Source organism: Quercus robur, chromosome 7 (assembly GCF_932294415.1).
Source record: "Quercus robur chromosome 7, dhQueRobu3.1, whole genome shotgun sequence".
Lineage (NCBI taxonomy): Eukaryota > Viridiplantae > Streptophyta > Magnoliopsida > Fagales > Fagaceae > Quercus > Quercus robur.
Genome location: NC_065540.1, coordinates 29,933,870 through 29,961,061, shown reverse-complemented (window position 1 = coordinate 29,961,061; position 27,192 = coordinate 29,933,870). Strand labels below are relative to the sequence as shown.

The 27,192-nt window shown below is 34.2% G+C and overlaps 1 protein-coding gene, 1 long non-coding RNA gene and 1 pseudogene across 4 annotated transcripts; 2 read left to right on the top strand and 1 right to left on the bottom strand.

Annotated features, from left to right (window-relative positions):
• The first annotated feature begins 1,284 nt into the window (after nucleotides 1-1,284).
• LOC126693074 (transcription repressor MYB5-like) lies at nucleotides 1,285-3,015 on the top strand. The gene is made up of 2 exons (XM_050388943.1): nucleotides 1,285-1,914; nucleotides 2,106-3,015. The coding sequence occupies exons 1-2, from the start codon at nucleotides 1,622-1,624 to the stop codon at nucleotides 2,695-2,697; spliced, it is 885 nt and encodes a 294-aa protein (XP_050244900.1). The 5' UTR covers nucleotides 1,285-1,621; the 3' UTR covers nucleotides 2,698-3,015.
• On the bottom strand, nucleotides 2,498-10,509 carry LOC126693077 (uncharacterized). 3 transcript variants are annotated; one of them, XR_007645196.1, is made up of 5 exons: nucleotides 10,294-10,509; nucleotides 6,078-8,700; nucleotides 5,654-5,923; nucleotides 3,667-3,719; nucleotides 2,498-2,708 (listed from the first exon to the last, which is right to left on the bottom strand). It is a non-coding gene; the product is annotated as an uncharacterized LOC126693077 (long non-coding RNA). The 3 variants fall into 3 exon arrangements; XR_007645194.1 differs by lacking the exon at nucleotides 3,667-3,719 and having other exon boundaries at nucleotides 10,294-10,507; XR_007645195.1 differs by lacking the exon at nucleotides 3,667-3,719 and having other exon boundaries at nucleotides 8,007-8,700; nucleotides 10,294-10,468.
• Nucleotides 10,510-25,685: 15,176 nt separating this feature from the next.
• LOC126693849 (U1 spliceosomal RNA) lies at nucleotides 25,686-25,817 on the top strand (annotated as a pseudogene).
• The last annotated feature ends 1,375 nt before the right edge of the window (nucleotides 25,818-27,192 follow it).

The window sequence follows — 27,192 nt, the reverse complement described above, 5'->3', positions numbered from 1 at the left end:
TTTGCACTCATTAACTCACTTGACACAAAAATTAAAAAACTTAAATAAACTCATGGCACAAACTTGAGTGGATGATTATGGTGTGGTTCTCACATGAATTTAGACACATGACGCAAAATTGAATTCTAATTTCAAATTTTAATTGAACATTTTTAAAATTTTACCAATTAATATATATATATATATGTAGATTATAAAATTTTTTTTAAAAAATCTTCAACATATAATGGATCATCGATCCATTTTAAAAACAAATGAGAGGATAATCTTATTTGCAAAAACAACGATAAATAATAAATAGGAATACTAGAAAATGTTAAAAATGGTGGTTGATATTCTGAATGAGAATTTAATGCTGATATCTAGTCTAGAGGCCTTATTGGCAGAGTGGAGCTCATAAGACTCAATGGAGCTTAATATGCAAGGATGAATAGTAGGTTTGCCCCAGCTTGCAGTTCAATAAAGGTGTATTGGAACTTCAATGTACCATGTTAGAGTTTTAAGTTTTAACTGAGAAAGTATATAAGTTGTAACTTGTATAGCTTATTCTTTTCTGATAGTGAAAAAATTGCACCACTCCTATTGAACATAAGCAGTTCCACTGTAATAATGTAGGACTGGCTCATATGATAAGGTTAGAACAAAAACCGAGCATGTACAATACGTTATTCATGCATGAGGTTTATTTCCTTTCTCAAAGCATAAGAAAGATATATATAAGTAATTTGTGATCATGATCGTTCGAAACAAGGGAAAAATATATATAAATAAATGAAAAGAAGTAAGCAAGCAACCCTAGCCGCCCGCTTGGCACAAAGATGTGCACCAAAATTGTTCTCCAACACTGTAGAGAGATAGAGACCACTACTGGTCAAACTGGGTTAACGTTGAAGTCTTGTACGTTCCTCCCAGTGAAGGTGGCGGATTTGCCAAAATATTCCAATGCCACCCGTTTTCATTTATTTCTTATCGGTTGGTTTACTAACACAATTATTGTCACATCTAATTTTATAATTTATTGACTTGTATATCTAAAATGATAACTAGGTTATATTAGACATAAAATATCAACTACTTACAATTGCACGAATCAAATAAATTATAAAATTAGACACAGTAATCTCTAGAATTATTCATTCTTTATTTCTTTTTAACTTCAAATTTTCCAAAAAAATAATAATATACTAATAATAATGATACGTTGAATACATACGGATAAGGTATAAGAAAGGCCTCTGATATAGGAATAGGATAGCTGACTAAATGTTAAAAAAGAAAGGATAGCTGACTAAAAGAGAATGAGGAAGTAGGAATGGGCCGCCCATGCAATCAAAGGAGGAAACTGGAAAGCAGCTTATATCCAGGTGTTGCAATTTGATTGGGTGTTTAACTTTTTTTGCTTTTATTTTGTTTGTTTCTTTGCTCTCTTTCCATTTTGAGTCTGCTTTCTTCATCGATACGTGTGCCTATAAAACACCATATTTGAATCAAACCCTAAACTAAAATTCTCATTATCCATTACCCAGCAAAGAAAGATCTACTCTAGGTAGCTACAGTAGTAACCAATCCAATAAGCTAGCTGAGAGAGAGAGAGAGAGAGAGAGAGAGAGATATTAACATCATGAGGAACCCATCATCGGGAGGAGGGTCGACGAGCAAGACACCATGTTGTAGCAAAGTGGGGATAAAAAGAGGGCCATGGACTCCTGAGGAAGATGAGATTTTATCAAATTACATCAAAAGAGAAGGTGAAGGACGGTGGCGCACTCTACCAAAACGTGCCGGATTGCTCCGCTGTGGCAAGAGCTGTCGGCTTCGGTGGATGAATTATCTCCGTCCTTCTGTTAAGAGAGGACGTATTGCTCCTGATGAGGAAGATCTCATTCTTCGCCTTCACCGCTTACTTGGTAACAGGTAATTAATACCACTAATTAATCATACATCATATTTACTCCTTCAATCATTTAACTTTCAGGGTTTTCTTCTCCAACCAAATCACCTAGTACTTTTTACTTATTATCACTTTATCCATTTGGGTTTTTGAGTTTTGAGCTTGAGCTTGAGGTTTTTGTGCCAATTTGTCATTCTTTCTCTCTCTCTCTCAGGTGGTCTTTGATAGCTGGAAGAATTCCAGGACGAACTGACAATGAGATAAAAAACTATTGGAACACCCATCTTAGCAAGAAGCTAATCAGCCAAGGAATAGATCCAAGAAACCACAAGCCACTAGTACTCAACCCTAACCCTAATAATTCCCCAGAAGTAATAATAGCTCATGATCATGCTGCATCAATTTCAAACCCAAAGCCTAAATCTAATTTGTCTCCCGGGTTATTACAAGAAACTGGTGGAAGCTCTCTAGTCAGTGGTATTCAAATAAGTGATGCAAATGACCAACTGGGTCAATATCAAAATCTGGTGGTGAATGATATTAGTAACACTCAGAATTGGCATAATTCTGATGGTGCAATGACCATGGGATTGCGAGGTGGCTATGTACAAGGAAATGAAGAAGATTATATTGAAAACTGCAATGAGGATACCTTCTCTTCATTTCTGGATTCTTTGATTGATGACAATATGTTTGTGAATCAACAACAACAACAGCCTACTTTTAATCCTCTCATTTCTTCTTCTTCTTCCGCGCCGACCTTCAACCATGCTGCCATCTGGGAAGCTGACCCGCGTGTTTTGTAGTGTGATCAGATCTGCAAGACATACTTCGTGTGATGAACAAAGTGAGTTAAACATAATCACCTAGCATGATCATGAGGGGCACCAAAACTATATCAATTTGATTATCATTTTATGTGTGTGATGTTCTTGTGATATCTTTTTTTTTTTTTATAATTTTTTTCTTGTGTTTTTCATAATTGTGTTTTAAGAAAAACTTAGACTACATGATTGTTAGAAATTATAGATCTTTAGTGTCAATGTATTATGTATTAGTTTGCAAATGATTATAAAAAGAACAAAAAAAAGTATTGGTTTGCAAATGAAATGTTCATTCTTGTTTGTTTTTGTCCTCTTTTCCCCCTTAACAAACGGTTAAACGAATCAATTTGCTGTGGATGTCCACTCTTTTGTTAATAAATGATAGTTTTCTATTAGAAGCATGCATTGTTATAATTATAACTTTAAGATACACGCTTACCAAAAAAAAAAAAAAAAAACTTTAAGATACACAACAAATTTCATAACTGTTGAGAGATGGTAAATTGTGATTAGTTTATAGTATAAGTGATGTCACTAATTGGTCTCATGTGAAAGTGATGTAGCACGAACAATGCTAGGGCTTCAAAAAATTATACAACTTTTACCATAACTTGCCACGTGGTGAGAGTTGTGGTAAAAATTGTGTAATTTTTTGTAATTTTAGTATTTTTCAATGTAGTACTAATCACAATATGACATTTAAATGAGTTATGAACTTTTTTTGTATGTAGCATTATTGCATTTGTAAACACAAATGTACACTCGCTATAGTTTTTCAGCTGCATGCAATTAGATGTATCTAAATGAATTTACTTCATCAATATAAATTAAAGATCAAGAATAGATTTCTAGCGTATGAGCTCATATATAAATTCTATCTTGGTCTCCAATAGGAATTATTTCTTCTCTTACCTGTAAAGTTTCATTAACTACCTCAATACAAATACTCACCAAATATAGTTTTTTTGTTGCATGCTGAATGAAAAGTCGATGCCCCCTCCCCCCTTCCAAAAAAAAAAAAAAAAGCAAAACAAAAGGCTTGGAAGAAGACATGAAGCAGTCAATAATTTAATTTATATTCTTTAATTGTGATAAATACGATGACATGATATATACACACATATATATCACCTGGAAACTATAGAGTTTGCACACACATAAACGAATTCATCATATGTGGGCGTCATTGATGCTCCAAGCCATAGGATAAATATAATTTGGCGCAGCTTTCTTTACTGAATATGTTACATAATCCTAGTTAAGACTAATAGAATTCATGAGCTTTAGCTTATCTAATATGCAATGTAGTAACAAGTTCATAGAAGAATAGTGAGAAAATTAAACAGCTGAGCAAGAATTGTACTACTAATTATGCCAGAAACATAGTAATGCAATTACTTTAATCCGATTACTAATGCAAGAGAATATATTTGTTACGGTCCACTTCAAATTTGACAATGTCCACAGGCCATTCAAATTTTATTGGTTGCAGCCATGCATGCATGTAAGAAATAGTCTTCGTTTCCTGTATAATGCATGAAATGGGCGCAAAACTGTTGAGTAATCCCAAGAACAGTTTTAACATGGTATATCACAGCCATGTCTCAGTTTTTCTAACATAGTATCCACATCCTTTGTGTTTCTTTTCGAGCCATCAACCACATAAATCAAATAAAGATCTCACGCAACTTTTCATAATTCCATCAAAAGCTCCAGAAAACCCCTCATGCACCCTCACGCATCATCAGAAGAGTATGCCAACCATCCGCACTCACACATGCCATGCATCAAGACTTAGGCCCACATACCATATATATTTGCACTAGCGTCATACTTCACCATGTGCTATAACCATACTCAAGAATATTACCCATGCAAGTTTCATCAAAGGTTGCTAACTCATGCATCTCTAAGACCTAAGGGTTAGATTTAGATGTGCCCCGTTGAACCAATTTTCAATTACTTGCTACCAACACAACGCTGTTCACAATTGATACCATCATTCTTGTTGTTGTCGTCGCTACACTCACAACGGTTACATTTATCAATGTCATCATTGTTGGCAGTTGTCCTGAATCCATCATCCAAGGCCAACTGTTGTTTTCTGCTACCACTGATCACACCCATTTTGTAAATTCCATTCCATTCCATATCAAGCTCAATCTTCTGTACATCCAATTCGATCCAACTTTGCAATGGTTTTCCATTCCAAACTCAGGCTTACCCCTTCAGTTTAAGAATATTAGAAATATTAAGATCTAAGAGACCCAAGCACGTTGTAAGCTCGTACTCGTAGAACAAACAAAGTAAGTTATCGTATTTGTAATGTAAGTACTAAAACCTTAAGGCTAATCTAAGGTTAGCTACTATATATAATCTACATTGGAGTTCATTGTTACACTAAGAACTTAAAAGATGTAGCCTCTCATGCAGCTTTTTATTGTGGATGTAGTCATAGCAATCAGGCCAAACCATGTTCATTTTTCTTCCACTTTCTATTTCTTTTCGCTTCTCTCTCTTTCTCATGCATAATCCGAACATCAATTCTAACATGCAAGACTTAGTGGCTTTTAAGTTTAGGGTCACTCAAACAACAGCTAACCCATCTTGGGCGCTCACTCAAAAACCTGAAATTGGTGAGCATTATATGACTACTATAACACAGGTGTATGTGAGAACTATGATAGAGGGTGCAGACCTAGACGACATTCCATTTGAAATATCTTTCACATCATATAATGTTTGGGGGACTTTTCTTGATATACCTTACCAACTTAAGAAGAAGTGAGCTGTACTGGATATATAGTCGAAGCATTCTCTTATCTTATTAAGATTATGCCTTTGTGGATTGAAGTACATAATTTTCCCATTGAGATGCGGACTAAGGAAGGTTAAGCCATGTGGTAGCATATATATTAATATATAGAGTAAGGCTAACCTGAAAATAAGCAGGGCTGGTAGATTATCCATTGAAGTAGAAGTTGATGATAGGATATTCCCAAATTCTTGAAGCTCAACCTCGGAATTGGAAACAGCTTGAAATTGATGGAGAGGTGCCCACCAGTGTGAGAAGTATAGAAGCCGCCGAAACCAATCAACTTTGGCTGTTACTGATCAGTTCAAACTCGATCATCAGAGCCGACGTTGACAATTCAATTACTTGATCGTGGGCTTGGTCGATAACCAAACTTGTCAATAATGTGTGTGTCTATATATATGATTAAAAAAAGAAAGAAAAATCAATTATTGTTAAACAACAACGTTTTAATATGTATGTGCATTAAAATGCCGCCTTTTTGTTTAGAAGAATTGAAAAAACAAAGGCCTAATTGAAACAGCATACATGTCTAACAAAAACCCACCTCTCTCACCATTCTATCAATCTCCTTACGTACTGTTGTTCCGCGGGTGTACCCTCTCAATCACTTGGTTTTGGCATTAAATCTCTCGCATAGAAAACTCAAATAAATACCACTCTATCTATAATGGCTCATATAGGCTCGTATGTTAAATAGCAAAAAGTATCCCATATATGATACAGTTTTATGAGACCACTCTCATAATGTATAAGACAAACATTACAAACATTATTTATGTACAGTTTTATGAAACCTCTCTCATAATGTATAAGACAAACATTATTTATGTTGTGAGAGGCTCGTGAGATAAAACATCCTTTCTTTGTAGGGTCATATGTCATGTTTACTATATATGGGCAATGGTATTAGTGCAACTATATATAGATAAGATGCCTATATAGGAAGAGGATTTCTCATTCTACCATTACTTTTCTCTCTTTGTCCTAATTAAACAAAAGTCTTACGTAAAAAAAAAACCCTCTTGGTCATACATGGGAGTTCACGAGATCAAATCTCAAAGGGACCAACAACTATGGCCTCTTAATTGCAAGAGGAATTTAAGTCGCTCACTTAAGTTGACTCGTGAGAGAGAGCTGTCAACTATCTCTTGAGTCTTGACGATTCCTTGGAAGACAGTCAAGAAATCAAGCTCACATGAAAAAGGGAAAGGGACCAACAATTATGGTCTTGCAGGGCCCTTTCTTACTCAATGGCAGCTAAGTAGGCCTTTAATTTGTTTAACATGTATGTGCTTTTTTTTTCTTTTTTATTTATATTTTTTATTTTTAGAGTTTGAGACAGCCTATATATGCTCTGCCCTCAGGTTGTGGAGCTTAATTTGTTTTACGTGTACTGTTTTTTTTGAAAAGCTTTCTCAATTGTTTTTGTCGTGGTTGTTTTCATGGTATATTTTTGGGTCCCAATTCCCAAAGTAGTTGGCTTCAGGTTGCAGCCCTTGCAGCTCCATTTGAGAGCTCAAAGTATCTCTGTCGACTACTAGATTCCTGTTTTAATTTTTAAGCCTAAAAGCTTTGCACTATATTTGTTTGTCTGTCGCCTCAGTCAAGAAAATAAATAACATTGGAAAAAGTCACGTCTTCTTTTTCTTTGACAAACCATTTTTTAGAGCATTTCGTAAAGGTGCTAAAAATATTTAGGCCCGTTTAGTAGAGTAGATAAATAATACATTTTCAATTTTTAAATAATATTATACATTTTTTCACTCATACATATTTTAAAAAAATACAAACAACATTATTCAAATTTCTTTACCAAACGTGCCCTTAGTTTTTATCGACTCAAAAAATTACTTTATTTATTTTAAATTTTTAACACACTATTTTACAATATAATACATCCAATATCAAATACTTTATTCTTTTACAACTTCATTTAAGTTTTTTTTTTTTTTTTGAAAAAAAAAAAAAGCTTTACCACTCAAGAGTCTCTCTTTAACTTTCATTTCGGTAATGCTTTTTGTATTTACCAGCTAGCTACAGTAATATAGTCAAGATAGGGGTTTAAATTTTTTACTTTTAGCACCTTAGTAAGTTTTTTAATGTTTTGAGTGCTAAAAAAGCATTTTAGTTATTTTAGCACCTTTGATGTGAATATTCTTTGGACATAGTTAGTATGGAGTTTAATAGTTTAATTTAAATTAGATAAGTAATGCCGAAAGCTCAATTAGTGTGAAAATACTAATGCTTGTTCAGACCCTAATTTTAAAATTACGGCTAGATTGGTTTTACTCTAACTTATCAAAGTGTGAAATAAGAGTAAATAAGCACGATAAACCGGTAACACTACTCTAAACCATACTCAACCACAATGAACAATAAAAGAAAAGCTTAAAGAGTAGAGAAGAGAGATGCAAACACAAAATAACACCAAGACGTGTTATCGAAGAGGAAACTGTAGAATTCAGCGAAAAACCTCTCTGTGACTCTTCAAATCGAAATCAATCTATTAGTGAATAAGTTGGAGTACACGAATAACAAAAGACCCTCCAAGCCTAGTCTATCTTATGTACTTGAACCCTCCAAACTCTTGCTACCAACGGACTTTTCGGAGTCTTGTTTTCGCTAGCTTTCCGGATCCTGCAATTCAGCCCGATTGCATCCGCCACTTAATGACTCCTTCTAATGCTTCCCAAAGGCACCAAAACTTGACTCAACACTCAAATTGGGTAAGTTAAGTGTTTGAGCTAAGAACTTCTACAGGAATGTAGAGATGGAGAGGTAGGAGTTGAAGAAAACCAAGAGAAAATGTGTAGATAATTGTGGGTATGACAATCTCTAACTCTCAAGTGTTTTTGCTAGGATTTTCTCTCTGAAAAGCACTCCTTAAATTTCGTGGGTAATGAAGGTATATATAATGTGAGTAAAGAATTTGGTAAAACACTTTTTTTTTTTGCCAAACAAAGAGTTTTGTGAGTACCTCGCGAGATGGTCTTTCTTGCGAAGTACTCGCAAATTTAACAGCCTGGCATAACTCTTCGGCTTCTAGTTATGTGCTTCACACGTGACTTTTTGCGGTTACTCTTCTCACGAGCTTCTTGTGAGCTAGTCGCGAACTGCATTGATTCTTCTTTGACTTTTGATTCTTTACCAATTTCTTATGCTCATCCCTTAAAAAATAAACCCACATAAATACAAGAAAATAATTGAAGAAAATATAATTAATTTTGGCACAGAATTAAAGCCAACAAAGACTAGTTGGAAATCACAACTTTATAAATGCTAACTACACCAAAAATTTAACAACTGAGTTTACAAGTTTTTATTGACTTTTATATGGGTTCACTATTGAAATCATTTATTTATCAATTACCAATAACAACTTACAGCCTTGAGAATTGTGTACCTCTCAATTATTGATCTAGCTAGTAGAGATCTTAATTTAATCTATGTGTCGTCTAGTTTATTTTTCCTATTTAAATCTTTCAACACACTATAAAGTTTACCTGTAAGCTTGAGGAACTCATATAAACCACACAAAACCAAATAAATATCAAATATTTGAGTTAAAAATTAATTAATTAAAGGAAATGGAAAGACAATTAATATTGCATGTCTGTGTATCCACGGAATTTGATGACTTCATTTGTTTATTGATTTAAGCATTGACTACTGTAAAAGCTGAATGGTAATCATCCTATTGTTGCCCCCATTTACAAGAATATAGGGTCATGCAAATGCAAGCTTCAGTATTGAGCAAGTAAAATATATTAGTAAGATACTGGAATGTCTCTCCCCGGCCGCTATATCATGTTGGGATCGTAGATACAGGTTTACTTCAATTTTATTCTTTTTGGTCCACCTTTATGGACACAAATTAAGGCAAAATTTAGTGAGCTTCAACTTCAAAAATGATCAACATGCATATATGGTGGATATATACTCGTCACCCATCACCCATGAGAAGAAGGGGAAGGGGGGTATTAATTGGAAATTTGAAATGGAGGAGCTAGCCATACTTGTTCTAGAAATTAGCTACTTTTTTTTTGAAAATAAATTAAATAGAGTAGTAGCTAGGATGCATGTAGGTTTATTTCAAGCCAAGGGGTGTCAAATATTGGAGGCAATTGGTTGCTAAAAGTATATATTTATTTTAGTAAAGGGAGGAGAAACGAGAAGATATAAATAAGAAAGTCATATTTTTTTTTTAAGCATCTTTTATTGTCTTTGTCTTTGTCTTTTCTCATCTTTAGGGGGAAAAAGAAAAGGAAAATATTCTCTTTTTTAAAAAATTTATATATATATATATATATATATACCTGCATGCAAATTCATTCAGTTCTACTACTCAAAAAAATTCATAGTAAAAATGAAGTAAAATTAATTAGTATCGGCAGTATCCAAATAAATATCTCTTTATTGCTCTTACTTACATCTTGAATGCAAAATTAGACTGTACGTCTCCACAAAGCTTGTTTTAATGAAGCCAGTTCCATAAATAGCAAAACAATTCCACAGAAACAATTGTAAAGAACGACGACTATGTTTGGAAATTAACCCAGCTGGCTATATAAACATATATATAGACCATGACTTTTTTTGAAAATCAATTAAAGTATTGTCAACCATATATATTATATACACACACAGCTTCTAATTCTAATGCCTAGACATAAGATTGAAGGAATGAGGTAGAATAAGAATACCTTCTCAAAAAAACAAGGTAGAATAAGAACGAATAAGGTTTAAAAGCAGCAGCTAACCTGGGCTGAAAAATTGAAGCTCAAAATTGGCAACGTCCATACTTGAAAATTGAAATGATCAATCATTGAATCATCACTACATAAATTGAAGGGTGTAGAAAATATAAGATGGAAGGGTAGCTCAAGCATATATCTATATGTATGTAAAAAAGAGTTAGTTTCTTGCACGTGCTTATAATTGCTTAGCCAAGTGATCGGCCAAATGGACCAAACATTCTACAAGAGAAACACCGAACATTTAATGAACCTAACCTTCCTTTCCAACTTTCTAGCTAGCTAGCTAGTGGCTGGAAGTGCATGTTTCTCAACTGCCTATATATCTATTACTTCTACTCCACCTAAACAACTCCACTGACACAATTCTCATTAGTAATTCATCGGTTCAATTTATCTAAAGAAAAAGTTAATACGTACCCTAACTTCATTGGTTTAAAAAATATTTTTTTAAAAAAAAGAATTTTTTTTGGACAATCTTTTATATTTCTCATAAAAATGATATTAAAATTTTCATAAAATGACTCACTAACAAATGTCTTTAGGACAATCATTAACCGTACCTTTTAATGTGTCCTCTTTCCTTTTTTTGTTTTCTTTTCAACAATATTATAGACACGATGATTCTCACGCTCAATTTCACAATTTATTACTTTTTACGATTATGAGTGATTGACAAAAAGTTATGAGCATATTGTTTATATAGGCAAAAAATAATACTCAAAATCTCACAAATCAATAAGTCATAAAATTGAAGTTGATAATGTAAAAGAAAAATGCTAGTACCAACAAATTGTCACAGTTCGTGTCCAACAAATTTTCGTACCAGCCAGGGCATAGCGTTGATTTTCTTTTTGTGGGGATGTTGGGCTTTTTCTACTGAATGAAAATGTTTGTTGGACAGAAAATTAGTTGGGCCTCAGATGTGAAAATCAGTTGCAAGGATTCCGTAAACTTGAACTGCCACAAAAAAGGGTTGGCCTTTATTTTGCAAGGCTCTTTGTTGGGCCATCAGAAATATTGAAAACTTCACCAATTTTTGGCACGATAACCTAAATAGGCTTCTGCTTTTTCACTTTATTCTCAACCCTCCTCCCCCTCCCTACAGCTTCAAATCAGCCTATTCACTTCCCACTAATCACTGTTAAGTTAGACTTAGGAGCGGCACCATGAGTATATATACTAATATACATACATATATATATATATATATATATATAAAAGATAGATTAGATTTAAGTTACATCTGGTGTAACTTCATAAGACTTACACATTTTTTAGACTATTGATCACTATTAGATCTAAGGGTCAAAAAACACTCATGGTAGTGTCAAATGTCAATACTGCTCTCTAGAAATTAGCCAATTAAGCATTTACTCTTCTTAGTAAAGGAAAAAAAAAAAAAAAAACACAACATTAATTTTCACTCATCTCCTTGTCATCATCTTCTTCTTGTCTTCCTCTTTCACATTACCTTCTTGTTCTCATGCAAAAAAATCATAAGGGAGAAAGATAGATGTTGGTTGTATATTTAGCTACTTAGATTTGCTGTGACTTTCGTTGTAGAGGTTAGCAATTAAATTGTTATTTTGGGGTGTGTTGAGCATTGGAGAAGACTGTGGGGCCATATCAAGGAGGACATTAAGGGTCTGTTTGGATTGAGCTTATTTTTGCTGAAACTGAAAACACTGTAGCAAAATATTTTTTAAATGTATAAATAGTGCCGTGGGACCCATTTTTAATGAAAAAATTGCTGAAAAGTGAAATTTGTGGGTTCGTGAACAATGCATAGATGCACTGTTCACCATGGAAAAGTCAACATTTGCGGCTACTATTCATGAACAGTAACTGCATTACTCCTGAAACGCTTGAAAAAAAAAAAAAAAAAAAAAGGGACGTGTTTACTGCATTTACTGTAGCGTGGGTCCATGCCCAAAACGCAAACGCTAAAACGCAATAAAACGTCCAAACCAAACGGGTACTAACCATGGTAGTCATCGGAATGTTGTTGTTAAGTGTTGATTATCCAAAGACAAGTAATGCCACAAAAGTACTAGCTTATTTTGCCATAAACCATGATGCTTTGCATATATTGATGGAAGAAAGCCCATATTTTTAAGATCTTTCAAAAGACCATGGTGGGAGATGATGACATGGCTGAAACATAATGTTGTTAGAGCACTAATTTTTTTAATTGACTTTGTCTGTATTTTTAATCCTTAGAAATACTTAGAGCAATTACATCAGTTGATGCAAATTTGCCTTCTATTTTGCACAAAAAAGCTACTTTTTTCTATTTTACACACTCATTTTTACAAAACACCCACATCAGTTTATCTATTTTACACATTTATTCAATAAAATATTCATTCTTTTACCATTTTTTATTATTCTCTCTCTCACCGCTTTTCTCTCACAGACCCAATCAGAAAGCACCGAAACCCAAACCCATCTCCCTCAGAACAACTCTCTCTCTCTCACAGACCCAAACCACCACCACACAAACCTTAAGATTCTCCCTCAGAACAACTCTCTCTCTCTCTCACAGACCCAAACCACCACCGCACAAACCTTAAGATTTTAGCTCTGACGAAGCACTCGTTCATCACGTCATTCATCGCCTCGTCGCTTCAGTGGGTTCCGAAGGTTGATCCTCCTCTGTTGCGGCTGCGAAGGTTGATCAGCGAAGCACTCATTCATCACATCGTCATGTCGCTTCAGTGGGTTCTGACCAAAATCTCAGAATCCCGACGCCGACAAAGAAAATTGGCGAAAAGGTGATGAAGCTCAGAATCGGCGGCAGTGAAGGCATGGTTTGACCGGTGGCAATGAAGGCATGGTTTGACTGACTTCTTAGAGAAAATTGCCCAAAGCCTGATAGAGATACCTTTGGATTGATTCACTCTCCTCACGGTGCTGCAAAAACTCCAAACCGATCACATAATTTCCGGTGATGATGACAATGAGCAAGAGCTGAAAAGAACCAGAGGAAGAGAGAAAATGAGAGGATTAACTCAGGAATGAAACAAGGAGGAACAAGCTGGTCGGCGTGGGTGCTGCTCAGTGAGAGGAGAGAGAAAAAGTGTGAAAAAGATGGTTTTTATACTATGCCAATATAACATTAAAATAATACTTATAAAAAAAAACATTAAAATAATAAATAGGAGCGCTACAGTACTCGTGCATATTTGCACAGGTACTGTAGCAACTTGCATTTATACACAAGTTTGCCCAAACTGATGTGGGTCTTTTTTTTTGCTCATATTGTGTAAAATGATCACCTTTTTCCATTTTGCACAATTTTACACAATTTTCCACCAGCTGATGTAATTGCTCTTAGCCTCAACAATCATTCTCTAAAACAATAGTGACTTTGGCCATGTATGTCTAAAATTTTCTAGTACCTCAAGACAGTACCGTAAAGAAATCAATGATAGAGGCTAGAAAATACATACTGCAAAAAAGAAAGATGTGAGAGAGGAAGAAGATGATGACGAGGAGAAGAGTGAACGTTAATGCTGTGTTTTTTTTATCCTTTATTAAGAGGAATTAATGCTTAATTGGCTAATTTCTAGAGAGCAATAATGTCATTACCATGAGTGTTTTTTTACCTTTAGATCTAATAGTAATCAATGGTCCAAAAAATGTGTAACTCTTGTGAAGTTAGACACTAATCGGTTTTTGGTGTAGGCAGAAATTGAACCCCAGATCAATCAAGACGCCAATTGGTTTTTGGTGTAAGCGGAAATTGAATTTCAAATCTTTTATTCGATTATCAAAGATTTTATTAGTTGAACTAACTGGAACCTATGAAACATATACTCCATTTAAAACTAAATTAATAAATGAAAAATAAAATTAGTATTCATATAGTATTAGAACAAAAAAAAATTACAAAAAAACTATTTGACTTTGATATATCTAAATAGAAGTCTAAATTCTACTATTTCATTAAATTCATCTATTATTAATTATGTACTAAATTTTGCTATAATTTCCCTTTTGATATGCAAGATAAAGAGTTTATTAGAATATTATCTTTCATTTTCTATTTTTTATTTTTGTGAAATATCAAGCTTCATTTTGTTGCAAAATATGGTTGTTATAATATTCATAATTGAAAATACTTGTTTCATGGTTGCAATGAAAGTTAGAAGAATAAGTAGAAGTAAAACCACTCTATAAACAAATTGGTAGGCTATTAATCTTCTAGTCCTTACTAGCCATTGGCCCAATTCAAAAATATTTAACAATTTTGTATCTAGATGTTGAACTACATTATGTTAATAATGATGAAGTTCCTTTTTCAACAAGAGTTTTTCATGATTTGTAAATTCTTACCAGATAAATTTATTTATGAACAAACAAATACCATTGTTTTTAAAAAAAGATTTATTTATCTCTCAAAGATCCAAAGCTGAGTTAAAAATAATCTACTCCATTATAAGTTAACTAAACCGAATAAGTGACTCAATTATATGTTCACTAAAACGTTGATTTGATTTCTTGTAATTGAAAATCTATTATAGTATAAAAATATCTAATCAATAATGATGCTCAATTGTAAAATTATCTTACTTATGGTAAGGGGAAAAAATCCAAATAATCCTTTTGGTGGGGCTAGATAACATGGTAGCAACCAAATTCTAAAGTCTTAACTTTTAAGGGCTAGCTTCAAATAAGCCAACCACCAAAATTGAATTGCCACTTATTTTATTTAAAAGAAAAAAAAATCATGAAATACTTCTTTATTGAAAAACTTTGAAATTATATATAACACAAAAAAGAAAAATACATGACTTTGATCCTAGTTGCACTCTAGAAAAAAAAAAAGTATATCGCTTTGATCCTAGATAAAATCTAAGAATTGAAAAGCACATTACTTTGGTTTCTAGTTACAAACTAAAATTAAAAAAAAAAAAAGTACATTAGTTTGATTTGTAGTTACAATCTAGAGACAATGTAAAATTATATTAATAAGGAATTAGTCTACAAAGCCAAAGTCTAAGTTCGGAGGTCAGGTTATGAAATGAGAATGTGTTAGCCACCCACTCCATCTGACCTAAAGATCAATCTTTGTGAAATTAAAGGTCATATCATGATATGCACTAGTCCAATCAAGTTATCATACTATACATTGCAAAGGATTAAATGTGCTCATCTTGTGATTTTTTCAAAAAATTAAAATCTATTTTAATGTTGACACTCCTAATATAATATGCATGGACATTCTAATCAACCCATTTCAAAAAATATCGTGATTTCATGTAATTGACTATAATAAAAATTAAATTGGGTTTAAAGACATACTTTTATCCACTGCCTCTTTCAAGTGATTTAATGGTGGATTTTCATCACCATAGCATTTCACAAGGGCAAAATTGAATTTTTTTTTTGTCTGATCTTTAAATACATTTCATGAAATAAATCTTGAGGTCATAACGATTAAAACAACAGTTCATGGGTCTCAATTGGACAACTGGATTAAAAGATATCTTGAAAATAAGTTTTAACGGTAATGTGCACTTGCATGGACTAAGTCTTGACGACATGTAATTATGAACTTTTAATTCTAATTGGACTAATTTTAGTCCAATTTAAATTAAATGATATGTCATAACACTATTGGTTGAGGATAGGGTTTATGGTAAGGTTGCATGCACCAAATTTAATCCAATTTAAATTAAATGATATGTCATAACACTATTGGTTGAGGATAGGGTTTATGGTAAGGTTGCATGCACCAAATTTAATCCAAAGACAATACATTAGTTGAATCCTTGAAAAATTGGCAAAAATCAATCAATTAAATAATTAATTGATTAATTTGACATATTTGAAATTGATTTGCTGAGCTTGAGGACCAAAGAAGTCTAAAAAATAAGTTAAAATTTGAAAGGAATCGAATGTCAATTGAATTGGGAAAGAATTAGACCAAAAAAGAAAGAGATTTGGAGATCTTTAAAGCAAGTGCCGATCGATTTTCCTTCAGAAAATATGAATTTCCCTTAGTCCCACATCGACTGAAACTCGTTTTAAACCCTCCTGCATCTAGCATAAATACCCCCATCCATCAACTACTCAAGGACCCCAAAATCTTAGAGCTTAGGGAAAATTGAGATTTCTCTCCCTCATGAGATGTTGCCTAGCTTGGAGTGTTTGGAGTGCTTGGAGTGTTGCACATGAAGGTAAGGTTTCTAAACCTTCTCTTTATTTTTATGCCCTAGGTTTTTAGATTCAAACATTTTTAGTTTCTAGGTTTTTCACATGTCCTTGTTTGTTAGCATGTTTGATCTAGGATGTTCATAACCTTGCATGAATTAGAGTTTTTCAATTTCAATAACATGTTCACATACTTTTAGAATTAGGGTTTTGTCAATTGCAATAACATGTTCACGTACTCTTAGAATTACGGTTTGACATTCTAAATAACATGTTCATATGCTCTTAGATTAGGGTTTATTATACATTATAGGCGCAACGGGGGGATTACGCCTCGGCCGAGTGGACCGGAACAGAGAAAGAAATGGAGCCACCACCTAGATTAGGTCTAGGAATGATAAATATAGCATCCTTTGTGGAAGGACTAATCTATTACCAGAGCACGTGTCTGGAGTTTAGGTATGGGGAAGGGAAGGTGTTAGACACCCAACCCCACTCGACCTATGGGTCAGCTTCCACTCATTATGTCTTACGTCTTAATCTCATTAAAGGCACATTCAACATTTGCACTCTAGACTCACACACACTAGAATACATCTAGCAAACAACATGGCATCATATCATCCCAAACCCTAGCATACATCTATCATGCATCTCATCATATCTCAAACTCTAGCATACGTCTATCATACATGGCATTATATCATATCCAAGTTAGAAATGTAGACATGGTAGCAATCAAATAAGCATATTATCATATCCAAGGCATGGCATATAAATTTGCATATTCATGTTCATAAAAACTCACATCATATTCATCAAGACAAGGCAATATCACATCCACAAACAAATGCATGTTCATGTGAATGCATGCCTTACCTCACCACATCACAGCACCTATGCATCAATGCGTGATCATGTTATATGCATGTTCATGAAAAAACTAAAAGATTAAACCCTAAACTAGCATACAAAGAATAAACAAAGCAACAAACATGGAGGTAGAGACTATAAGCATAAAACAAGATAAGGTAATGGCATATTATATAAGTAAAATAAAGAAGCAGAAGAAAAAATGGTTGGATTAGGGTTTTTGGGCATGAGCATATGTGCGCATACATAGGGCCTGTGTACGCAACCTAGTTGTATGCATATGCTTACTTTGAGTATGCGTGCGCATGTAGAAAACATGTGTATGCATACACACCCTAGACCCTAACCCAGAAAACAAGAACACAGTGGAACGAAATCTTAAAACTAACAACTTATCATGCTTAAAAATAGAAAACAAAGAAAACCTAAACTAAGTAGGCATATGATAAAATAAACAAACAAGAAAAACAAGGAAATGAAGATCAAAACAAGGAAAAGGAAAAAGAAAAGGAACTAGAACATTATACTTTAAAACACAACGCTCCTTAGCTTGATTTTGACCGTTCCCCTCAGTCAATCTATTCACAGTCAAATAAAAAGTGATTAGTAATCTTGAAACTGGAAGATCAAGACTAGAAAAGGCCTCAATCAGAAAAGAATTGACTTGAGGGTGTTTAGTGAAAAACTCCCTCTTTGATTCACTATTTCTAGTGAATCGTGTGTTTTCCTGTAAAATTTTTTGTGTGTTTTGAAAAGGTATCATATATGGCTTTTTATAGTTAGAAAATAAGGGTTTGAAACGGCTCCTAGATGATATGGGATTCGTTCCAAAACCAAGTTTTAAACGCTAAAAACTTGCATTTCATAGTTTTTGGGACCTTAGCATGTGTACGCATGCTTGTGTATGCGTACGCATACATGAAGCATGCGCATGTGGAGCATAGCATTCGTGCACATATGCGTGGACGCGTACGCATACCCTAAGGTTTCTTTGGCATTTCTTTTCCAAAAAAATAGCTTATTTAGTTCACAAAAGAGTTATATTTTTCCAAAAATACTTTCCTTAAGTCAATTTCAATTTGATCGGGCCTCGAACCAACCTTGGGCTTTTAGAATTCCAACATCATTGGGGTATGGGGGCCTGAGTAATAAGAGGTACAAAATACGGTGTCTACACACATCATACACATATTAACCATGCTTATCAATGCTTGTTTCAATATCTACAATCACTAGTTCTTGGATGATATAAATTGTTTGAATGATGCAATATGATAATTTTCCACCATAGTCCAGAAGGCTGGTTTCATAAGGCAGATTTGGTGCCTAACACCTTCCTAATCTTGTAAACTAACTTTCAAACTTAGATCAAGGGTTAGTCGTGGACGCAAGAGCCTGCAACAGGTCATCCTCGTGTTTTGTGGGGGAGTATGCCTTGGCCTAGGGTGGACTATGGCGAAGGACATAAATGGAGTCACCACCTAGTTTAGGTCTAGGAACCATAAATATAGCGTCCTTTGTGGAATGACTGATCTTTAACAAAGCACATGTTTGGAGTTTAGGTATGGGGATGGGAAGGTGTTAGGCACCCAACCCGACCCTACTTGTGAGTTAGCTTCCACTCATTGTGTTCCAAGTCTTAATCCTATTAAAGGTAAATTTAATATTTTATTCTAACTCATACACACTCTAGCATGCAACTAAAGCAAACAAATATGACATAATCATCCCCAAACCAAACATTCGTCTATCATGGCATTTAAGTATATATCATTAAGGACATAAACATCATAAGACAGATTCAACAAACATGTCAAGATATCTAAACATAAAAAACATGAGATTCAAACCATGCATATCATGTTCATCAATTATCAAACTCATAAAATAAGAACAAATGCATGTTCATGTGATTATGCATGATTTACTTCATTGCATCACAGCATCTATGCATCAAAGCATGTTCATGGCATTTAAACAAATTAAAACCCTAATAAGCATAAAAGAGATAAAACAAAACAAAGCGAAACAAAATAGAGTAAAGATATATATGTAGACATGAAGGCTAGGTTAAATAGAGGCTAAGCATGTGAATAAAACAAAGGAAAGGCAAACAAAAATGAATTTAAGGTTCCTGGGCAAGAGTATGCGTGCGCATACATAGGGCATGCGTATGCATATTTTGAGTATGCGTATGCATGCAAGCTGCATACATACGCATACACACCTGAAACCCTAAACTTAGAAAACCGGAACAAAAAGTAAAGAAAACACAAAAGAAACAAGAAAACTAACAACCTAGCATGCTTCTAACATAAACGCGAGATAAACCCTAACTAAACAAACATATTAAAGCATTTAAAACACATATATAAACATAAAAACAAAAGGAAAGCAAAGAAAAGTGAAAAGCCAAAGTTCTAGAAAACTCTAGAGTTGATTTTGATCGTTCCCTTCTATCAATTTATTCACAACCAAATCAAAGATGAGTTAATAAATTTAGAACTCAAAGATCAAGACCAAAAAAGGTCCTAATTAAGCAAAATTTGACTTGAGGATGTTTTGTGAAAAACTCCCTCTTTGATTCACTATTTTCTAGTGAATCTTTTGTGTTTTACCACCGGAATCCATCCTCTTTGAAAAAGTACCTTTTATGGCTTTATATAGTCTAAAAATAGGGATTTGGGGCAGCTTCCAGACGATGTGGGATTCATTCTAAGTTAAGTTTAAATGCAGAAAACTTGTCTTTCATAGTTTATGGAATCCTAGCATGCGTACACATGCATGAAGCATGTGTACACAGAGCTTGAGCGTGCATACACATCTGCATGTATGCGTTCGCACCCCCTAGGGTTTTTGTGACCTTTCATTTCCAAAAATAGTTTATTTCTTCCAAAAATAAGTTATATTTTCCACAAACACATTCCTCAACTCAATTTTCATCTGATTGGGCTCTAAACTAATCTTAGACGTTAAAGTTCAAACATCATTGGGGAACGGGGGCCCCAAGTCATAAGAAGTACAAAATGTGGTGTCTACATTAGTAGATTAGACTTATCCTTGAAGTTTCCCTTTCTAGTTTTCTTATTTTTCCAATTAAATAAGTGGTGACTCATTGTAAAACTCTTGACCTAGGCAAGATGTTAACAACACTTCTCCATTGTCACTCAAGAGGTAATAACATGACTCTGCCCCATTTGTGTGGGATATGGCCAAAACCATAATTCTTTTAGGTTTGGGCTAGGGCGTAGTATCCCATTTTTGCATAGTTTGTTTATGTTGGAATTTTCAAAATTGGAGTTTGTCCCCAACCTTAGAAAAGTTGTTAAATATATAAATAAATAAATAAATAAATAAATATATATATATATATATATATTTATATATAACAGTATGATGGATGCTTATATTTGTAGAAGAGAATGAATTGGAAACTTGAATTTCCTCACATCTATCATCTAGGGATTTTTGAACTCATGTTTATTCTCTGTAAGTTTAAATTTAATTTTGATTTGAAAACGAGAGCTAAAATTCGAAATTCTAAAGTTACTAAGAAAAAGTACCAATGGACACTTACTATTCTATGACAAAGTGCCAATTAGGCACTTTGAACATTTGATTGCTTGTCTTCAACCTTGAATCTGGAGCGATTTTTACTTGATTTTTATATTATTTTGAGGATAATTGCGGGCTTTAACACAAATTTAGGACTTTATTTAAACTAATCATCTTTCATACAAGATAACTAATTAAAATTCAAAACTCATAGTTATCTCTAAGATCTATCCAATTCTTTTAATTACATTATTAACTTTAAATTTAAACCAAAGCAACTTTGACATGTAATTGATTTTTTAAGGTCCACTCAAAATCAATTAACCCAAATTGCATGGTTTAAGTTTTAAATCACAAGATTGTGATGATATAAACTCTATCCTAGCCAAATATTGGTGGGGACAATCGAGTAATGAGAAAAAAATTCACTGGATAAGGTGGAGCAAATTGTGTGAGCCAAAGGCAAAGGGTGGAGTGGGCTTCCGAGATATTACTGCCTTTAACATGGTGATGCTTGCAAAATAGGCATGGCACTGGATTCATCACCATCACTCTCTGATGTACAGGGTTTACAAAGCACGCTACTTCCCTACATGCTCTTTCTTAAAGGCAAACTTAGGGAATAACCCGTCTTATGTATGGAGAAGCTTGCTAGAGGCCAGAGATATCATACTAGAAGGGTTGGTGTGGAAGATTGGAGACGGTACCACAATGGAAATTGAGAATCATCGTTGGCTGCCAAGAACCCCATACTTTCGAAGGGTGGGAGCTAGACCACTTTTAGTGAAGGAGTTGGTGGATGAAGGTACAAAGCAATGGGATCATGATAAGATTGCCCACTGGTTTGAGCCACTCACATGCAGGGATATTTTATGTATCCCCTTAAACAACATGCATGAAAAGGACACCTTGACATGGAATGAAAACAGAGGTAGGTCTTTCTTTGTCAAAACGGTGTACAAGGTGGTGATAAGACTTCAACACTCATCGTCAGGTGACCACTCCCTAGCGAGGCAAGACAGAAGAGTGTAGAGATCTATTTGGGCTCTTAATACCCCACAGAAGGATCAGAATTTTCTATGGAAAGCTTGTGCAAATATTCACCCTACCGAAGCTAATCTGCAGAGACACAAGGTGAATGTGGATGCTCACTATGTTGTGTGCTGTCGCAGGCAACCAAAAATAAAACCTATATTTCTAAAAATACTTGTAGTGGTGTGATTAAGGATCGTTCCCACCGAGAGTGTCTAGTCTAGTTTTATGCTACATGAACAAGGGGGGGGGGGGTTTGAGTATAACGAAAACAATTTTAAGAAAAACAACTAAGTAACAATTCAAATTAAAGTATCGAAATAAATCAAAAGAACAAACATTGGTCTAAGTCAATATTCATTGTTGGAACTATTTTCCTATTTCTTCTTAGTAGCAGTTAATTAGAAAACAAATGATCTAATTAACCCTAACTACTAAACAACTCAAGACAAGCGCTAAAGGTTTAATTTAGTAGCAGCCTTAAGAACTGGAGAGATTGATGAAGCTAAACAACACAAACACAGGCGGTTGCATTTAATTTAGTCGAGTGTTCTTCCTAAGTTTTAATAATTTCTGACGCAGCAAATCATTAAATCTTGGTTGTTTCACAAATTAGAAAGATCAAACAATTATGGATTTAATATCTAACCTAGCAGTAGATTGCAACGAATAATAAACTAGTAGGCCTTCTAGTAATTAAACGAGACAATCATGAAAATAGGCACAGAAGAACATCTGACATTCAAAGCATAAATTGAACAATAAAAACAAATTAGATCTCACAGTTTTATTGATTCCGAGGCTTCAGTTTCCTTCGACCAAGTATAAAAGTTTAGACAAGCAAGGCCATGATAAAAACTCAAAGGAGAAGTTAGAGAAGAGGGGAGAGAAAGGCATGTGTGAAGTCTGATTTTTCCTCCCCCTTTTACACGTTAATTCCCCCTTTCCCAAGCCTATTAAATCTCCTAAAAATATTCTAAATAATAATATCCAAATCTGACTAATTAAGAAAAATATTAAAAATAAAACAAAGTCCTAATATAAATAGGAAAGTGGTGTTTTTTCAGCTGGAATTTTTGTGCACCAGATCTGGAAGCTTCTTAAAATGAACTGCATCAAGTATTAGAATTTCAGGCAAAGGAACATTCCAGAATGTCAGCAGTGCAAGTGCAGCAACTTCAAGCCCGATTTCGACCTTGATGCAGCCAGTATCTCTCAAAACCCAAAATATGAAAGTTGTAGAGATATTTCTTGGCGTTCCATAGCAACTTGAATCATCTCAATCGGAGCTTTGATGTGAGAGTTATGCCTAGATTACGAAGTGATGTTGAAACTGTCCAAAATTGCCCAATTAACTACGTTTTGCACTTAATGCCTCCATTTGCATCCTAAATCAAAATATAAGTGAAAGTTTAAATAGTATGTAAAACACCTATGAACGTTTAGACCCCCAAATACAAAAATACCAACACAAGCTTATAATCAAACAATATATGTGTAGAATATGAAATATAAGCTATAACCAAATTGGTAACACACTCTAAACCATAATTAATTACAATCATAGCAGTAATTAAAAGGTAAAGAGAAAGGGAAGAAAGATGCAAACACAAAGATAACATGGCGATGTGTTATTGAAGAGGAAACCGAAGTACTCAGCGAAAAACCTCTCTGCCGCCCTCCGAGCGGTCAATAATCCACTAGAGAATGAAGTTAGGATACATGAATAGTAGAAGACCCTCCAAGCCTAATCTACCCAGTGTACCTAAGCCCTCTAAGCTTCTTGCTCCAACAAGGTTACGCCGAACCTTGTCTTCTCTAGCTTTCTGGATCCCGTTATAGCCCATTGCATCAACCAAAATGAATTGGTCCCTTCTGAACTGCTTCCTAAGCACCAAAATACCTCCTCACTGATATGGTATGGTGAGATAAGGATTTGGCTAATATACCTCTCAAGGATATGTCAATGGGGAGGGTGAGAGTAGAGGAATTTGGAGAATCAAAGCATGAAAATTGTGGATGAGTTAATCTTGTTTTTCTCTAGGGTTTCTCTCTCAAAATTCTCTCTGGAAACTCTCTACATTTAATGGGTATAAGGGTATTTATAGTAGGGTGTATGAGGAATGCGAAAGGTCAGTTTTCATCAGACATGGCATTCTGGTGACTCGACCTCGCAACTAGAATGAGTTGCGAGTTTAAGTCGCGAGCTAACTACATGGATAGACTAAAAGTTTTGTCCTGTAATGCTACAGTTGGTGTGACCCTTCAACTCTCCTTGCATGCTTCACACGTGTGCCATTTTGACGACTTGCCAGTTGCGAGATCCAATCGTGAGACTCCCTTGAATTGCACACTTTTTGAGATTTCTTCACACTCTCTCACACACTGCCCTTACATAATTCCCACCTAAATACAGGGTATCTAATTGCTAAATTACAAGCAAATTTGACACGGAATAAAGCCAACACATGATTGAATAAATTCAACCTTACAATAAGAATAACGAGTACATTTAGGCACCAAATAAGTATAAAAGACTAAACATTAAGAGAGAAAAATATGACATTTTGCATTCTCATCACTGCGCAATATGCCGACATCATGAGCAAACGGTTAGCCATATACTTTGGGAATGTCCGTTTGCAACAAATGTGTGGGCACTGTTTCGAGGAAAGGTTCAGAAATGCCATGCACAAACCCTAGATTTTTTCTTGTTGGTACGAACCCTTATGGCAAGACTGACAAAGAAGGAGTTGGAGAGATGGGCCATTACAATGTGGGCAATATGGGACACAAGAAATAAGTTTTATTTTGAGGACACTCAAGTACACCCTGAGGCTATCTTGCGTGAGGCAATGTCTTTTCTTGAAGAGTACCAGAAGCTAGTGGTAGACCAACTAGTGGTAGACCAAAGGACTCAGTAGCTAATGTTTTTAGTTTTTTCATGTTGTTGTCATTGTTATATGTCTTGTCCATGGGTTTAGACTAGCTAATTCAGCACAGCTAGCCCGTGGACCCCCCTTTTACTTACACTTGTATAAATCTATTTATTTGAATAAAATGATTCTACATTTCTAAGTAAAAAAAAAAAAAAAAATCACAAGACTATATATTAACTGCTAAATCTTGATGTGGCTTAATCTTTTGATCAGATGGTTCGATCATTGAATCTTGCATTTCATTTTATTGTTGTGAGCTCTAGTGTATTTTGGGACAACTCTCATTTTCATCCAATGGTTCAAATGACATTCCTACCCTTTCATGGTTTAAAATTACAAGTTTGTCCTTGAGAAATTCTCAATTAAAAAATGGGGTGTCTATTTAATGTAATCCACCTTCGATTTTTTGCAATGTTTATTTATTTATTGATTTTTGAGTATAATCATTAGTCCTTTTAGGGTCAAATAACACTAGTAGATATTTAGAAAGTCTTGGATTTCAATTAAAACACTTATTTCTAAATATATAATAAAATATAAAGACTATTTTTCTATTAGTATTAAACAATTCTATGCTTAATGGTGCAACCTTGTCCTAAACTCAATCCAATGAGATTATGACATTTCATCAATCATAACTATTACTTTAGAGGATCAATCACAATTAATTAATTATAATCACATGTGTCTAGTCCTAATAATAAGAATGCATATTAACCATTAAATCCTGATTTAGCTATAATTTTTAATTCAGTGGTCTGATTTAGACACATGATATTTAATGGTTGGAACTTCTAGATTTTTTTTTTTTTTTTTCCAATTAAGTATTTAACAATCATACTTACTTGGACAGGGTCAGTGGTTGATCAAGAAGGTCCATGGCCTAGGAAAATGATCTACATTGCACTTTGGAGGGGTGTTTTTCTAAGGTCTCCCCAAGTGGGAGAGCCTATGTCATAAGTATTTAACAATCAAACGGTCAATATTATGATTTTGCTCATATTTCATAAATGATGATTTTTTTTTCTTTAGTGTGAGGTTAAAAGATGTTGCAAAATAGGGTGTCTACGCATCTTGACCACAACTCTGATACAGTTATCCCTATTAAAACATATCGGTTTTAGGTATTAACTTTAAAGTACCTAGTTGTTTTGGTTTGTGTTAGTTATTTTGGGTGGTAAAAAGATTTCGATCGGACCAGTACAAAAAAAGAATATATATTTTCTTTACTTAAAAAAAATGACAAATGTCATCGGTAGTAGAACTTGTAGGAATAGTAGTGTCAATAAACATGCCACTGATTTTTCTTCTTCCATGTCACCTATGCCACAACCCGTCACCACTTCCTTTTCTTTTTTCTACACTCCACTGTTCTTCTTTTTTCTCGATTGCTTTCCTACTCACCTTAATTTCTCTTCTTTTCTTACTTTGTCCAAAAGTTGTCTTTTGTGTACTTGTGTTCTAATTTTATTTTTATTTTTATTTTTTTGCCTTCTTGCATGTTAGTTAGTGAGTAAATGAGTTTTAGAGTGAATTAAATTGCGATTGCGGGTGGGGAAAACGTATCTCCTATGCAAGCTCAATGGGGTGGGCTTCACAAGTATGTGGGTCCCATGCCTACAAGACCTACAAGCTTGTGAGAGGTTGGCTCCATAGAATGGGCTAATAAGAAAATTTGTGGTGGGTGAGTGGGTGTATATTTGGGGAAGGTATCTCCTATGCCAGGCTTATGCACCCTCTTTCCAACTGACTTGTGGATCTCACGTGTTAGTGGGAAAGAGGGCGAATAAGCCTGACACATATGAAAATTTCTCGTATAATTGTCTTTTATCATTTGTGTAAGTATGTTTCTTAATTTATTGTTTTGTCCACCCATCCAATTCCCAGAAAACTAGCTAACACATTAGCATGTTACCCTTTGTATTAAAATATAAGAAAAAAAAATACATGAACTCACGTAATGTCAGTTGAGCCAAAACTACTTAGATTAGTAATAATCTTTTTGGTTAACAAAATGTAGACTTTCTATAGAGCCAACATTTAAGTTGAGACATAAACATACCTTTAGAGATTCGAAATAAATTATGAAAACTTTGAATAAACATATAAGTTCATGAATGTACAAATATATATGTGCACCTCTCTCTCTCTCTCTCTCTCTCATTCATTTTATATTGATCACTTTTACTCTTGTACATCAAGTGTAAAAGTGATCACTTTAATTTTTAGTGACTAAAACTAAAAGTGCTCATGGGCTAAAGTTTAGGGACTAATAATGTATTTTGGCTTCAATAATTGTGAAACGATAAATGAGACATTTTATTTTTTTAATCAAACCAAAACA

Coding starts and splice junctions, on each gene's coding strand:
- LOC126693074 (XM_050388943.1), top strand. CDS start 1,622: ATGAGGAACCCATCATCGGGAGGAGGGTCGACGAGCAAGACACCATGT. Junction 1,915..2,105: donor CACCGCTTACTTGGTAACAG/GTAATTAATACC, acceptor TCTCTCTCTCAG/GTGGTCTTTGATAGCTGGAA.